Here is a 16,653-nt window from a genome sequence, read left to right as displayed (position 1 = left end):
ATGTATTGTTTCAATAAGTTATAATACAAAATATTGTAATTAATGAAGAAGCACAAATAAAAATAATTAGTTGCACCAAGCCTTGGTGAGACCAATATATACATATATATGTATATATATGTATATGAAGAAAATATATGAATAAAAACCTGCAAGGGTATACTGTGGAGGTGGAGAGATTGGATAATGAAGAGGAGTGCATAAACAGAAGCAAGACAGACAAACTAAGGAGGAAGAAGGAAGAAGGAAGAAGAAGAGATAGATATATAGAGAGGAGGGGCGTGTGATAAGGAATCAAGGGTGGAGATTCAACAATCGATTGGATATTTTCGCAATTTATGCTTGCTTCTGCCCCCCCTACCGTAATTATCTTATTTTTTTTGTTCATTTTTTAAAAATTGTATGATAATAAAATATAATTTTTATAATATTATTTCAAAATTTTCAATTATATATGTTTTGAAGGGAGGCTTATGAAGAAAAGGTCGAAATGCTCAGCTGCAGTTGCAGCTACCCATCAGGGGACCACATTCCATCGTGGGCCCACAAAACTTGGAATACTTTCATGCAATCACAGCCGTCCATAGTTTCTTATTAGGTTTAGATCATTGAGAGAGATTTTCTGCACAAATCTTGCCTCTTTTTTTTTTTTTTGGGTTGAAAATGTGAAGGTCAATCAAAAGAGTCCGAAAATATGACGCTAACCGGAGACAAAGGGCTCACAATGGATTCATTTGGGCTGTGTTTCGAATTTGTGGTGATATGACATGAATTATGATGACAAAAAATGTTTGACGCGTTACTAAAATTACAATGACAAATAATTGAAGGAATAATAAAATTCATTGAGGACAAAATTTAAAAAGGAAAGTATTTTAATGCCGAATGGCGAGTTGAAGTTTGCATCTTCAATTTCGAACTCATCACTAGGCCAAACACTTTTTTTTTTATCTCACTAGGGCGTTCAAACTTTTTAACGATGTATTTGATATGTGCAAACACACCAAATATAAGGGAGTGGCATTCCATGATCCTGATCGGGAACAAACGCACTTCATTTTGTCCGCGTAGAAATATTTTTTCTAAGATTGTGCCGTAATAGCTGATCTATGCCGGTCTCTTTAAATTCAAATGAAACTTCTTTCAAACAATGAATCCAAGGCCATGTAGAACACAGTGGTCTTACTGTTGTTTGCCTAATCAAAGAAAACCAAGCACATTGAATAGTGGCCTTTTTGCTAAGTGAAGACAGAAAAGTAAGATTTCTTCGTAGAAAGTGGATACCCATGAAAGTGGACTTCAAAGAACTGTAAAATCAATAAAATCAAATTTAAGAAATTCAATATCAGCTTATCAAAAAAAAAAATACAAGAAATTCAATCTCAAATTCAAAGGGAGTAAAGCTGATAATGAATATATAACAAGAATGAAAGAACACATGAATTTATCATACAAATCATATGAAACATCGACGATGGCAACATAAAATCTAGTTTCCCCCGCAAATGCACTTGAAATGCTGCTATGATGTGCCAACTACAACAACAAAGCCAGTTTCTTTTCTATTAGCACTAAATTGGTTTTGGCTTGTTCTCCTCTCTGCGTGCAGGCGTTAGCAAAGACAACACGCCCTTGCTTAAGTCTGAGTGTCGTTTCCACATCAATCTTTATTTGCCTTGCAGAACGTCTTTGCCTTGCAGCTCTGTACACCAGGACTGGAAGTTGAGGGAGTCCAAATCCTACAACAAGAAGGCCTTGGACCAAAAATGATACTTATGAGACACTCGAGCTCTTACGAGTTACGACACAAATGCGGCTCATGTCACTTGGATATACACCAGATTGTTTTTAATCTTAAAACATATGCATGAAAAAAGTAAACTGATGCACTAAATTTCAGCATTTTCTGATCCAAAACATATTACCAACAAAATTTGGCACATGCTTCATCCTTGCGATGCTCGAAACCTTACCACAAGTTTGCAATATTGCTTGACTGGAAACTTTTCACATAAACTGACTTGTCTAAAAGTTTTAAGTAGCTAGCTGACCAGTAAAATTAGCAACTTGGCTGAGATGAAAGGCTGTGCATGAACTGTCTTTAACGGCCATTACTAGGATTTCATGACAATTCCATAAATCCTTAAAGGAGGTGAACTATTCTTCAATCTTATAGGATGCGTGTGGATTATACTTGTCCAAGTGAATTACTAAGATCAAGGAATCATAGAAAATGTTGCTTGAAGTTTTCAATCCTTCTCTCATTCCTGTAGATGTGTCCTCAAATACAGAGAGAATATTTATGATAATCTACAAACTTTAAAAAGTCATTCGAGAGAAACAATATTGTGGACGGATCAGCACAAAGGTTTGTATCAGCGGAGGAAAAGTGATGGCAGCAGAATGATGTTCGTGATGTTGGCCTTGTTGGGAGAAGTCTAGGCTATCCATTCCATACTAGAATGCAGCCACGCCTTTTATTTCAACCCAGTCATTGTAGGAGAGGTTGCGACAGTCACAACGCAATAACTTGAACAAGGACGAGGGCCCTCTCCCATTCCCCCGGCTTCACATCATCGCTACCAATACACAATTTTCCTACTCAGACCTTTTACTTATTAACCATCATATCCATACCACTTTTCCACAAAAGAACATCTAACAACATCACCAGAAATTGAACACCGCAAATACTTGATCAGAGATAAACATATTACAAATAAACAAAGACATTACAAGCAATTCAAAGCACAATGACCCAACCAAACTATTGATAACCGGTCGCAAACCCAAGCCTACTTTGGCTAATTCACCCCCATTCCCCCAGCTTCACATAATTGCTACCAACACACAATATTATCCATGCCACTTGATGCAACATGAACAATTAACGAATACCAGGGACTGGAAAACACTGATCATTCTAAGATCCAGATTACTCAATCAATCAACAAACAAAGACATTACAATTCCAAGAAAAGTTACCCGACGAGCTATAGACAACAAGTTACAAACCAATTTTCCCATAAACAAAATGTAAACCAGAATACCAGAGAACTCATAAACAGTGTGATTTAGGCTAGTGAATCAAACCAAAAGTGAAATTTTTCCATGTTGAACCCTAGCTCCGTTTGTAGAAAAATAAAAGCGGAAAGAGAAGATTACCACATTTGTAAGATTAGGAGGCATTGTCGACGATGATAGGAGAATCAATGTAGATCGATTGATGCTTCCGAACACCTGCAACCACCAATACAGGTTCAACATCCTCAGCCGCTTGATACTCAGTACTTCAGTAGCCAGAGTACCGAGTGGGGGGACGAGGGTTGCGGCTATCGGTTCCTTGCTCCCTACATGCAACTATAACCAGACCTAGTCATGGCCTCATGGGCCAAGGTTCCTTAAAGGCCCGTCTCCCGCTTTTTTGGGCTTGGGTTCAACAATTGGGCCTCCCGCCGGCCTGCCCTGCTGGCTAGGTTTGTATTATTTCAAATATATTATGAATTATTACCTTTTCTTTTTCTTTTTCCTTTTTTTGCAATTGGTAAAACTTGTAATATCTTGCAATACCATGTTCAAGACCAAAAAATTAACATAATCTAAATTTTAAGCTTTCTACATTTTTCATTATTCATCACTCAATAGACTCGACATAATAAGTCATTAATTTAGATAGTTCAAAAAATATTGGATATGAGCAAGGTCTAAGATAAATGTATTTTTCTAATTTCGAATTAATTAATAAATAATCAGATCAATTCACTCTTTAGAAATGCAACATAAATTATACCAAAAAAGTTCAAGGTAAATTATGTGGTAACAATAAGTCTAATTTAAATACCGTAATATCAAAACACTCATCGAAAATTCGAATAGCTACGATTCATAAATATCTTAATAAATAATAAAGCATCAATATGGTCCCTTTAGACACCGAACAAGTTGGCCATTTAGATATTCGATATGGGTCTAGTTTGTCATTTAGACATTCAATATGGGCTTAAATTCGGGTTGTCAAGTCCGTGCACACATAATAAATAATAAAGCATCGAATTTGACTATTTTTACTGAAAATGACAATGTGCCTGTTTGGCAATGTGTTTACACTGCTTTTCTTGGTTGTGGTGAGGTGCACAATAGTTTTATACAATGCAAACATTGAGTGATTTTATATTAATATTATTAGTCATTTAATATAACCGTAATTTATATATGCCAAACGCACCTCACCACAGTTTTAAAAGTGATGCGCCAAACAGTTTATGCATTTGAACTTACCTCACAGCACCACAATTTTATATCTTACAACACATCACAATAGTTCACATCTAATATGAACATAAATTCGGGCCGTCAGGCTCGTACACACATAAATTTCTCAAATGAAAACAACAAAACATAAATTTCTCAAATAAAGGCAACAAAGTATTGCTCATCGTGGGAATCGAACTCAAAACCTTATAAGTCCACACAATTTAACCCTGTGATAGATTCACCACTAGACTAGTCTATTTCTCAAGTGGTCACGGAATTTGACTCTTCGTAATATTCATTTACAACCAATTTGGTAACCTCTAAATTTGGGATGTCAAAAATACTTATACCCGCCCCAAATTGGACGATATACCCCGTTAGTTAGCGGGTTAGGGATGGGTACAAATATTTTTATGGAGAAAATATCGAGTACGGGGACGGATTTGTCGAAATCCAACCCACCCCATACCTATATATATTATTTCGTATATATAGATATATTTTTATTTATAATACTCATAGTTTACTTATTAGCTGACTTACTTTGATGTATAAATATTAATTTTACTCATCTATTTATATTTTGCTCTATATTTATTCATTTGTACACTTACTAGAGTTTACACAATTTACACTTGATGGTGATTCCCCACACCGACGGGTACAGGATGGGTGAAGATTCAAATACTCAACGGATAAGGGTTTGTCTAATGAGTACGGGACGGATGAGTTAAGAGGTTCTCGCCCCAAATCCGCCCCATTGACATCCCTACACTAAATTATTTTTTGATTCAGACCATGACATACGGAAAAATCAACCCACATTTGTTTTGGTGTGCTATGCTAACCTATTTTTCGATTCATTCCCTCCTTTTTCCAAATATTGGAGCCAAATAACAATCTTTTTGAAAATATGATACTACGCTGGATGTGGAGCCATATATTTTAGCAATATATTTTGTGAGACCTTTTTCAATTCATAAATATCTTAATCTTAATAAATAATAAAGCAGCAATAGATAGAGTTGAATTTTACTATTTTGTTTGGAAACCAAGAATGAGACCGTGCAAGTTTGCCCTTTAGATATTCAATATGGACGTAAATGGACCGCTAGACCTGTGCATAAATAATAAATAATAAAGTATCAATAGGTAGCGTCGAATTTGACTATTGTTCGAGTAACCGAGAATGACAATGTAAAAATTGATCCTTTAGACATCATTTTTTTGATAAGCTTTTAGACATCCTATATGAGTTTAAACTTGGACTGTAGGAACACACTCATCAATTTCTCATATGAAACTTAAAGTGTGACTACAAAATATTTTTCATTGTGAGAATCGAGCTAAATACCTTTCATGTCTATATATAGACTAATCTATCTAGTAGTGGAATTTGACTCTCAATAATATTCATTACAACCAATTGTGACCTCTAAAATAATTCGGTAACCTCTAAATGATTTTTTTTTTATTTACACCAATACAGATGAAAAATCAACACATTTGTTTTGGCGCGCTATGCTAAACTAATTTTTTTGACTCCATTCCCTCCGTTTTCCAAATATTGGAGCCAAACCTTTCGAAATCACACTGTTGAATGTGTTGGAGCCAAACCTTTCGAAGTCACACTGGTGAATGTGGAGCCCATATATTTTGGCAATATTTTTTTTATATTAATATATAATTAAAATAAATAAATTGTTGTTCGCTTTCGTATAACTGATCCGCCGCGTCCTACTACAAGCACAAATCCCCTCTTTGCATATTCGATTCGTATTATCGGAAAAACAAAGGCGTTTTCTGAGAAAATCGATCCTTACTCTCACAACACGATTCACGATTTGATTGGCAAAACTTCTGTTAAGCTTTCGTTCCCCTGTTTCGTGGATGGGAGAAGCTATAAAATCGTGTGAATTGTCTGGGTTTTCCGTCTCGCTGCATCTATTGGGGTTTCGTATTGGAAATCTAGGGTTTAGATATCAGCGAAAACTGTCGTATGCGGTTGAATTGTAGTATCATCTAGTGAGGGTTTGAAGTGTAAATTATTGAAAAATTTAGCGTTCGTATCGGCTATCCCGAGAGTGTAATTTGGTCTCAGATGTGAAATTAGGGCTTGTATTTAGAGGTCAACACCGAATCTGTTGAATCGGAAGTTTGGACGATGATAACTAAACGGCCTCTGAGATTTGATATGCCGAACCCGAAGCGTTGCAAGGTTGAAGAGCCTTGCCATGAAGAAGTGGAATATGAGTACGGCTTAATTCCGAAGAATCGCAAAACAATAGCATACAGTTCGATTGATAAGCATGGTGGATTTGAAGATTCAAGCAGTGGGTCAGGTTCGTGGTCCGCAGAGGGATCGTTATGGGCTAGCGAAGTCGAATCCAAATCAGCGTTTTTGAAGAATCGGAGCTTTGAAAAGTCTCGTCCTCCATTACTCAAACCATCACGAGGACGAGTTCAAATGCTTCCTTCGCGGCTCAGTGACTCGGTCATTGATGTGTTGAACAACAGGGATGATGAACTAAACGAATTGGATACGAGCTTTGGGAAGGTTGGATCGATAGAAAATCGGAAGAAGTTTGGTAAAAGAAGATGTAGATACAGTGAATTGGGGTTTGTGGAGAATAGTTCGAGATTCGAAAGCTCGAAGCCTTATCCATGTTGTGAGAAGGACCATGACAGAGAAGTTGGTTGTGTAGGGTTCAACAAATTTTATTCTAGAAAATATAGTAGAAAACGGTCGGTTTCCCGTGGTTCTTTGATGTCAATAGGTGATGTTAATTCTTCGGCATTGATAGAAAATAAGGAGTATATGTCTGGGTATAGATACAATGGTTTACAGAAATTGAGAGAAGAAAGAAGTGTAAAGAAAAAGGACTCGTACAGACCAGAGGACTTTGCTCTGGGAGACCTAGTTTGGGCTAAATGTGGGAAGAGATTCCCAGCTTGGCCCGCTGTAGTAATTGATCCCATATTAGAAGCTCCTGAATCCGTGCTGAGATGCTGTGTTCCTGGCGCTCTCTGTGTGATGTTTTTTGGGTTCTCCAAAAATGGAAAGCAAAGGGTACTTCCCGATTTCTCAGTCCCATATTAGTTGGGTTTGCTATTTAATTATTACCATTTTTTTGTTTACATTTCAATTGAACTGGAAAGTGACGTGCAGGATTATGCTTGGGTGAAACAAGGAATGATATTCCCATTCTCAGAATTCTCGGACAGGTGTGAACCACAAAATTTTAGTAATAATTTTACTGTAGTTCATTTGGGGTGAACTTTTTTCTTGAATTTTTATACATGCAGATTTGGCGGCCAGACCCAGATGTACAAGTGCAAACTGAGTGACTTTCATTTAGCTCTGGAGGAGGCAATTATGGCAGAAAATGGTTTTCATGAGACAGAAAATGAAATTGCCTTCCTAGATTGTAGAGAATCTCATCCCAGTGGTATTCACGGTGCCTCCAATTCAAGTGAGGATAGGGAATTTCTCTCTCAAAACCAGGCGAGTCTCCTGTGGCCTTTGTTTTTCTGTGAATGTTATAATGATTGTCACTTAGGCACCAAGATTGTGTTGGTAAAATGATTAGGGATCTGATGCAGGAGAAGTGTCAATGTGTTACTAATTAGAACTCCACTATACCAGAAAGAAATTCGAGCAAGCCAATCCTTTTCAATTCATGTTTCTAACTTTTGGACCTTTCTGTCTCATCCATTTTAAGTTTCAGTTTGTGGCAAGAAAATTGTTAGGGGATGTTGGAAATTTGGTGTTGTGTATTAGATGGGACACAAGGAGTCAAGTGGCATCCTCTTATGGTAGAGCATTTCAGGATTAGATGTGGTAGAACAGAAGGCCCAGAAGCTTGTTAGCTTGACAATTTCACTTGCAGATTTGCTATCTGATCATCCTGAAAACCATGTCGGCGCTTGCTAAATACCCAATTTAGATAATTACCTCCCTCCATCGAGGGCATCATTCCTATTTGAAACTATATATGATGATTCTTTTAGTTTCCTTTGTCATGTAATAGGACGCAATCAGCTCAATGTTAATATCAGAAAAACCAATTCATTAGGATCCTTGAGTTCCTCATTCTTTTTGCATGGGTTTTACTATCTACAAAAGTCCAATGTCCTTTAAACTTGAAGCGATAGGTCATGTATTGGATTATTTAGTTTAATTTTGTAGAGTTTAAATGAAGTTTACAGTTCTTGATTCAAGTGCTTGAAGTTCTCTGCTATGTACTAACTGCAAACCCAATAGTGTTGTTTTCCTCCTTATCAGGATTTTATTGTCATCATTCTAGGAACTTGTAAATTCTAGTATTATGCGCTTGACACTCATTTGCTGCACATCGCTTGAATAAGAACAGGGATAATGCTTGAGATCCCCAAAAAGTGACCCCAAAAGACCTCCATTTAATATGGAGTGTTGGATGTGTAGCTCTACTTGTGTGTTTTTAATCAATGGTTATTTTAATGCCACATAGATTTGGGGGATTTTTGGGGTCCATAAGAACGGGGTGTAATATTTTCTCTTTCTATCGCTGCATGGGAAATCATTTTTTTTTATAATTCACTAACATATATTCTGAAAATTCTAAAATTATCTTTTGCGAGAGGGTATATGTGTGGTTGGGCAGCCTATATGCAAATTATGTAAATATACGTGCTATTTTTTGTTACAAATTTCATTTTCTCGACCTTTGTGTTGCCTATATTTAATTTTGGTGCTCACACACTATAGTTTATTTTGCAGAATGCATGTAATAAAGACATGAGACAGTGTTCTGCCTGTGCCTTGTTGCTTCCGTTAAAATCTTTGAAAAAAATGAAGGGTTCAACAGGTGAGGCCCAATTATTGTGCAAGCATTGTGCCAAGGTTCGTAGTAATGTCTTTTTGTTAGTCTTTTTAAGCTAAACATATTATGTTTTCAAAATTCTCATGTTGTTACTATGATTTTGCAGTTACTGAAATCAAAACAATATTGTGGCATATGCAAGAAAATTTGGCACCATTCAGATGGTGGGAGTTGGGTAAGATTGTCTGTTGCGTGAAATATGTTTTTTAGTACACACACTAATGTAATTTGTGGATAATCTGATATATGAATGGACTCCACTCTACTTAGGTGTGTTGTGATGGCTGTAATGTTTGGGTGCACGCTGAGTGTGATCAAATTTCCAGCAAGCTTTTGAAGGTAGCAGATCGCATTTCAAATGCTTTTTTTTTTCTTCCCTATATTTATCTTATGCTCACTTTGCCAAGCAATGGTGATTATCTTACTCTGCTATGGATTTGAAGGATCTGGAGCACATTGATTATTATTGTCCTGATTGCAAAGCAAAGTTTAAATATAAATCATTGGATATCGAGAAAAGGCAGCCAGAACATAGGTTTGTTAACTGCACAATTCTTGTGTTTCTTCCTTTCTTTTTGTTCTCTCGGCATTTTCATATTTGACTTCATTGGTTATTATTAAGATTTAGGACTAATGTCTGTGTGCGTGTCAGGTCTATTGGAAGCAGAGGACAAATTTTGCCACCTGACGCTGTTACTGTAGTGTGCAATGGCATGGAAGGAGTTTACATTCCAAAACTTCATCTGTAAGCATTGAGTACTTTGTATATATCATGATTAGGCTGTAATTATTTTGGTATTGTATTTTCTTTTCCTCAATAATAAGTGCTGGAACTGATTCTCCCTATCCCTTGCCTTCCTGCAACTTTGTTTTTTGTGTGGCTGGCATAATTTTTTTCCCCTTAAGTCCATCTATTTCATTGAATACATTTGTCATTATCATTGTGCGTCTTCAGATATTTTTGAAAACATAACAAATTTCTCAGTGTGACTACGTGCCTTTAAGTATTTGTATAAACTTTAAGTAGTTCACCTGACTGAATTTAATTTCTATACAATTATTTGAGGATTTGTTGTTAATCTTGTTCGTCTATTTGCCAATTAGAATTAATTGATTCATTTTAGAGTAACAGTTTAGTTGATTTCACTTTACTAGTTTACTTTGGTGAATAATTCCGTTAATTGGTTTTGCTTTGCCCTTCTGTTTAGAATTGAGTGCAAATGCGGTTCATGTGGGTCAAAGAAGCAGACACCAAGTGAATGGGAAAGACACACAGGATGCAGAGCGAAAAAGTGGAAATACAGCGTGAAAGTCAAGGGCACAATGCTACCCCTGGAAAAATGGGTTTGTATCTGTTGCATTCATTTACCACATTTTTTGTTTGATTGGTATTTTTATCTATGTTTAATATGCTCTTATACACTTATAAAGTTATTCAATTGAGTTGCTTGGCTTTTGAGTTGGTGATTAGAGTTATTGCATACTTAAATATGTCGACAACTTGATTGAATTTGATACTAAATGATGCTAAGATTCTGGTAGCATTTTCTTGGTGGCCATCACTGTTAATCACCCTTAAGCTTGTCGTTTTATGGGTGTGAACAAATTTTTTCCATAATACATATATAAGACTGAAAGTTGCAATCATTATGGTTTATTTTATGTTTATGCTGGAATTTCCTCCTATTATACATTTTTAAGACAACCTTCTTACTTAGGAAGGAATGGCTGAACCGCATTAATAAAAAATGATATACCAGTCTGCTAAAAATTGAATAAGTAGATTTTTGGCTTTATTCAGTCCTCGACCGCATAGTTTTTGTTGAAAACATTGATATGCATTGAAAGTGGACTGACCCTGAGCTGCAGTTTGTTCCATCACTTTAAAAAATTTTGGAGCAGAAAAGGTTTGGCAACTTTTGACCGGAAGAGTTGTCTTATCTTTTTTTGATGTGATCCCCAGCTCTCACATTTGGGAGGCTTTCTTAGTTTGTTTTTCTATACCTTCTCTTCTACCCAGTAAGCAGTATAGGCATGGTGATATCTATGGGCTTATTCATTGTTTGAGCTCACAAGCCTTTTTCATTGTGCTGGGTCCTAGGAATGATGTATATTTATTGAGTTTGAAACTCTTTCAAGCATTGCATTGTAATGCTTTAGAAGTCTGCTTGTTTTCCATTAAGACTGATAAGTTTTTCCTTCTCATGAAATAGGAACTTGTTCCTCATATGAAAGAGCCTTGTCACTGAAATTAACATATAACTTGTTTCTGGTATTTTCTATTTGCACGAGTTAACTTTTGGTGATGAGACTCCATCTGTTTCTCTAGTACGAGAGATTACTGTTTGTTTTCCGTTAAGAATGGGAAATTTTTTCTACTCGTGAAATTAGGATTTGGTTCCTCATATGAAAGATCTTTGTCACAGAAATTAACATATAACTTTTTTCTGGTATTTTCTATTTGCATTAGTTGTTAACTTTTGGTGATGAGACTCCAATCTGTTTCTCTAGTACGAGAGATTCCTAGATGGCCTTTGTGGGATTCTTTGGATAATTGCTTTTGTTCTGATCTCTCTTTCATGCCAAAGACCCATAAGTAGGTCAGATTTCAGTATGCTATAATCTTTGATGTGAATGCTTATTGCTAGTTAAATAGGGTCCCCTTTTTTAAATACTTTGGTAGTGCCTATGGATTTTGTGAATGGTCGTTTTCTTTTATCATTAATTTTGAAATTGTTGCAGATTGCTGACTATAATAATATGCACGGAATATATCCTTTAAATTTGGATTATGAGAAGCTTCTGGCTTTTTTACAAGGTAAATACAATTAGGCATTACTTTTGTCTTGAGCTTCTGTTTCCCATCTGAACAAGTGTGACTAGAAGTGAAGGGATTCAAACAGGATCTCTTTTAGTGGATTAACTTTCATTTGTAACATACTCGTGTAACTTTTGAATCAATTTGCAACAGAGAAGTACGAGCCTGTGCATTTTAAATGGACTACAGAAAGATGTGCTATCTGCAGATGGGTAGAAGACTGGGATTATAACAAGATTATTATCTGCAATAGGTAGTTCCCTGACTCTTACTTTATGCTGGTGCAAGTTCAGGCCTTCTTTGCACTTGGCTATATTTAACTGATTGGAATTTTATTGGTTTAGGTGTCAAATAGCCGTCCACCAAGAATGCTATGGGGCAATCAAAGTTCAGGATTTTACTTCGTGGGTTTGTAGAGCATGTGAAACACCTGAAGTTGAGAGGGAGTGCTGCCTTTGTCCTGTAAAAGGCATGTGATTTTATAATTAGTCAAGCTCTATGGATCTTCTCTTTTCTCTACTATTGTCATTCTTGTATCGTTTATTGATTCTCTGTTGCAATGATGATCCCCATAGCTTTGATGGTAAACTATGATAAATAGTTTTGTAACTTGTTTCAGAAGTTCGCAGCATTTAAAAAAGCTAGTTTTTTTTATTAATATACCTCAAAACTGTTTCTGCAGGTGGTGCTATGAAGCCGTGTGATATTGACCCGCTGTGGGTTCATGTCACATGTGCTTGGTTTCGGCCTGAAGTTGGTTTCTCCAATCATGAGAATATGGAACCCGCCATTGGAATACTTAAAATTCCAGCAAATTTGTTTTTGAAGGTATTTTATTATCTTACGAATACATGTTTTTCTGCTGCTAGCTCAGAATATTCTATAAAACTCTCATGTTCTAGTTCATTTGCAAGGTATTTTATTATATACCAATATCTAGACATGTTTTTATGCTACTTCAGGCTCCAAATCTTTGCATAAGCAGTTTTTTGTCTAAGAAATAGAAACTCTCAACCTTTTTGTCACCTCTCCTCTTTCATAGGAATCTAGTGCAAAAGTTTCTGACTTTTGTAAACACTTGATTATCCATAAAACTTTGGATGAGGTTTCTGAAATTTCTTGTTTCAGTTCTCTCTCTCTCTCTGTCGGTGCCAGATGATGCATATGCATATTACATTTATCAGTGGAAATATTGGTGTTTGTAATCTGATTGACGCTTAATTACATGGACTGCAGACTTGTGTCATTTGCAAGCAGACTCATGGTTCCTGTGCTCAATGTTGCAAATGTGCCACTTATTTTCATGCAACATGTGCATCTAGAGCGGGATACAGTATGGAAGTAAGTTTTTTCAGTTCCTCCCTCTTTTTTCCAATTTACACTGGAGTTATTATAACTATGGCAGTGGTTTAAGTAATTATATACATTCTGAGGTGTTTGCAGGGCTGTGATATATATGTACACAGATTTAGAAATATATGTGATTCATAGTGCATTAGTGCTTCAAGCTTTCCACCACACCTGTGCTGTACCTTTTTCTCCTGAATTTTTATGCATTTTTCATTTGGAAATATAAACATAACTGATTTCTGTAAATCTTGTTGAACTTCAGTTGCATTGTTCAGAGAAGAATGGGAGTCAAATTGTCAAAAAGTCGATATACTGTGCTGTTCACAGGTTAGAACTACGCCCTTGGATCTTTTTTCTTCATATGTATCTTTTTATTCAATCCCATTTTCTTGTGCAACATTATTGGTATTTACAATGCCTCGTAATTACCCTATTTCAATGAAGGAAGCCGAGCCCAGAAAGTGTTGTAGTTGTGCATACTCCTTCAGGGGTGGTTTTTGCTCCCAGAAGCATGCTTCAGAACGAGAATGGGTGCTTCAGGGTTTCAAGGTTGGCTTCATCTAAGCAAATGGAACTTCCTGAACCCTCAACCTCAGAAGCTGAGTATTTTGAGCCTCTCTCTGCGGCAAGATGCCGGATTTTTAAAAGATCAATCATTAAGGTAATTTACATTACCCAGAAACTTATTTTGCAATATTATTTGTTATATATGTGAATTGTTGTCTCTTTTCTTTTTATGTATATGTTTGCTTCCTCCAAAGCATGGATTTCATTCTTCTTTCAGGCTTTTTGTTAGCTCATCACCAACAATAGATGAATAATTTTTTTTGTTGGTTTAAAAATTGTCCTTTTTACCAGAGGGCTGAAAGGGAGGCAATATTCCATCTATTGTCAGGGCCAAGCCATCACTCTCTAAGTGAATTGTGTAGCTTGAGCACATGTAAGGTAATGTTCTCTTTGTTAATGCAGAATTCTTTCTCATGCTCTGGAATGAAGATAATTTCCGTATTGGTGGAACAACTTTACTTCACTTTTTGCTTTGCCACTGTGACGGTCAGTTTTCCATCTGACTACTCGCTTTGTAACAGGAAACAGAAGATTCTACTGTTTTCTCTTCATTCAAAGAAAGACTTCATCATTTACAGGTGAAGCCATCATTTTCCATGTATTATAGTTACTGCTTACTTTAAGTTCTAACTCAATTAAGATGTACTTATGCATTCAGAAAACCGAAAATCGTCGGATTTGTTTTGGTAAATCTGGTATACATGGATGGGGCCTCTTTGCACGCAGAAACATTCAGGAAGGAGAAATGGTACTTAGCATGTCTTTAATTCTCTGAGGATCAAGTATTATACATGCCTTATCCTGCTCTTACGAGATTCCTTTCTCCCCCTTCTCGCATACATATTACCGCTGAGAGTTTACTGGCTCCATTTGGTACTTTGCACTCCTTTTTGCAGGTTGTTGAATATCGTGGTGAGAAGGTTAGACGGAGTGTCGCAGATCTAAGAGAGGCTCGATACCATTTTCAGGGCAAAGATTGCTATGTAAGTTTCTTCTCTGTTGTTCCTTGTCTGTATCTGTTTGTTGGCAATACCTTGTGGAACAACCTAAATGTCTTACTGAATTATCATTATTTCTCGTGAAATTACTGTGTGATGCTTACAGCTTACTTGTTAGGTTGGATACATTTCTGAGGAACTCCCTCCCTTCTTACCTCTCTTCCTTTGTAAAAGGGAACCATAGTCCATAGATTATTTGTTTGCCGGAGAAGATATGAAGTTTATTTTTGTCTCCTTCTTAGGGCAAGCGTGGCAAATTATTCTTGTGCTTGGGTTATCAGCCTCCTTGTAATGTCCAGAGTTGCATGCTCTTGGTGCTTTACTACAATTTTAGCCATTTGAAATAAAAGAGTGTATGTGTACCTGATTATGTCAGTGTTCCAAGGCTTGGTATTTTTAACCTGTCTGAAGCTTTGTTTTTGTGACTTTAGAATTGTCGGGATTGTGAGAATATCGACTTTGTTTTTGATAAGTATCACTTTAGCACCTTGCTTTTAGGCAGGTCTGGTGATGATTACTGCCATCTCGTTACAATATGTTGTAATTGTGACGCTTAGCTTTCTATTCAATGTTTTTATGCAGCTGTTCAAGATCAGTGAGGAAGTTGTGATAGATGCCACAAACAAGGGGAATATAGCGCGGTTGATTAACCACTCAGTAAGTAACAATTATAAGAAATTAAAGTTTTACTACAACCCTAGAGTATCGTTCTCATCCTTCATTCCATGTTACCTCTCCACTCTAACCTAGACAATTTATTATACCTCTGGCATAAATGTTTTGTTTTTTTTTTTGGGGAAGGGAATGGAACATGGCTTTAGATTTCTGGATTTGCAATGCAATGTTTGACCAGGGCCAATCTACTCATCCAAGTTTTAATGTTTTAATTCATCTTTGATCTAACACATGCATCTAATCTATCTGCAGTGTATGCCCAATTGCTATGCGAGAATCATGAGCGTGGGTAGTGAGAGCAGGATAGTTCTTATTGCCAAAGCCAATGTGTCCGCCGGTGAAGAGCTAACGTATGACTCTTATCTTTGTTTTACGAGGGGTGCAAGCTCATCTTTGTGCAATTGCATTCTGGGCACTTGTACTGGTTTGGTCAAGTGAAATAAAGAATTTCATATTCTATTTGCTAAACATGTTTAATTTGTATTTGACAGGTATGACTACTTGTTTGATCCCGACGAGCATGATCAATTGAAGGTCCATTGCTTGTGTAAAGCTCCCAATTGCAGAAAATTTTTGAACTAAGCCATTTTTCTCATGCTTGCAAAATTTCTTCTGAATTTTTGATATATTCAGTAATTTTTTTTTGAATCTCAATAATGTAAATTCACTGAAGAGCATTCTTATCATTTTTTTTTTTTTATAAATTGATGATATAGATATTATTGTTGGCGCTTTGTAATTTTTCTTTGGTATTCTCTCAAATTCAGGCAACTACCCTCTGTGATATTCCTAGTGGCTAGGAATTAGGAAGACCACAGTGGGTGGCAAGTTTCGTAATTAAACTGAAATAATAGGGATAACAATTTTTTTAGAGTTTATAATTCATATTAGTGGAGAAAAAATGAATGAATTTAAAAACAAGAGTACGGTTTGATTTGATACGACTTTTAAATTATTGGATTAAAATTGTGTCCATCTGATCACTCGGATTGAAAGGAATTTTAAATCAGAAAGATTGGCGCGTTTCATCGAGTAAGTATGCCAGGCTGAGTGCTTCTGAAACTGAATATCGAAAATGAGATCATTCGCAGAGTGAGAAGATGAGGAAGAGAACTCGAAGAGACAATTT

At 36.2% G+C, this 16,653-nt stretch overlaps 1 protein-coding gene and 1 long non-coding RNA gene across 2 annotated transcripts; one reads left to right on the top strand and one right to left on the bottom strand.

Moving 5' to 3' along the window:
* Positions 1-1,293: 1,293 nt before the first annotated feature.
* LOC120004217 lies at positions 1,294-3,337 on the bottom strand. Its single transcript, XR_005469468.1, has 2 exons — positions 3,166-3,337; positions 1,294-1,754 (listed from the first exon to the last, which is right to left on the bottom strand). It is a non-coding gene; the product is annotated as an uncharacterized LOC120004217 (long non-coding RNA).
* A 2,633-nt stretch (positions 3,338-5,970) lies between these two features.
* Positions 5,971-16,267, top strand: LOC120004163 (histone-lysine N-methyltransferase ATX3-like). Its single transcript, XM_038853430.1, has 23 exons — positions 5,971-7,324; positions 7,424-7,479; positions 7,561-7,759; positions 9,014-9,136; positions 9,223-9,291; positions 9,387-9,455; positions 9,560-9,651; positions 9,769-9,861; positions 10,325-10,460; positions 11,859-11,934; positions 12,088-12,187; positions 12,279-12,403; positions 12,617-12,762; positions 13,171-13,275; positions 13,547-13,611; positions 13,729-13,945; positions 14,143-14,229; positions 14,373-14,429; positions 14,510-14,599; positions 14,748-14,834; positions 15,432-15,506; positions 15,777-15,874; positions 16,016-16,267. The coding sequence occupies exons 1-23, from the start codon at positions 6,419-6,421 to the stop codon at positions 16,104-16,106; spliced, it is 3,162 nt and encodes a 1,053-aa protein (XP_038709358.1). The 5' UTR covers positions 5,971-6,418; the 3' UTR covers positions 16,107-16,267.
* The last annotated feature ends 386 nt before the right edge of the window (positions 16,268-16,653 follow it).

The sequence above is a fragment of the Tripterygium wilfordii genome, chromosome 8, assembly GCF_013401445.1.
Source record: "Tripterygium wilfordii isolate XIE 37 chromosome 8, ASM1340144v1, whole genome shotgun sequence".
Classification (NCBI taxonomy): domain Eukaryota; kingdom Viridiplantae; phylum Streptophyta; class Magnoliopsida; order Celastrales; family Celastraceae; genus Tripterygium; species Tripterygium wilfordii.
The sequence above is the reverse complement of the archived record's forward strand: the minus strand, read 5'-3'. Positions and strand labels throughout refer to the sequence as shown.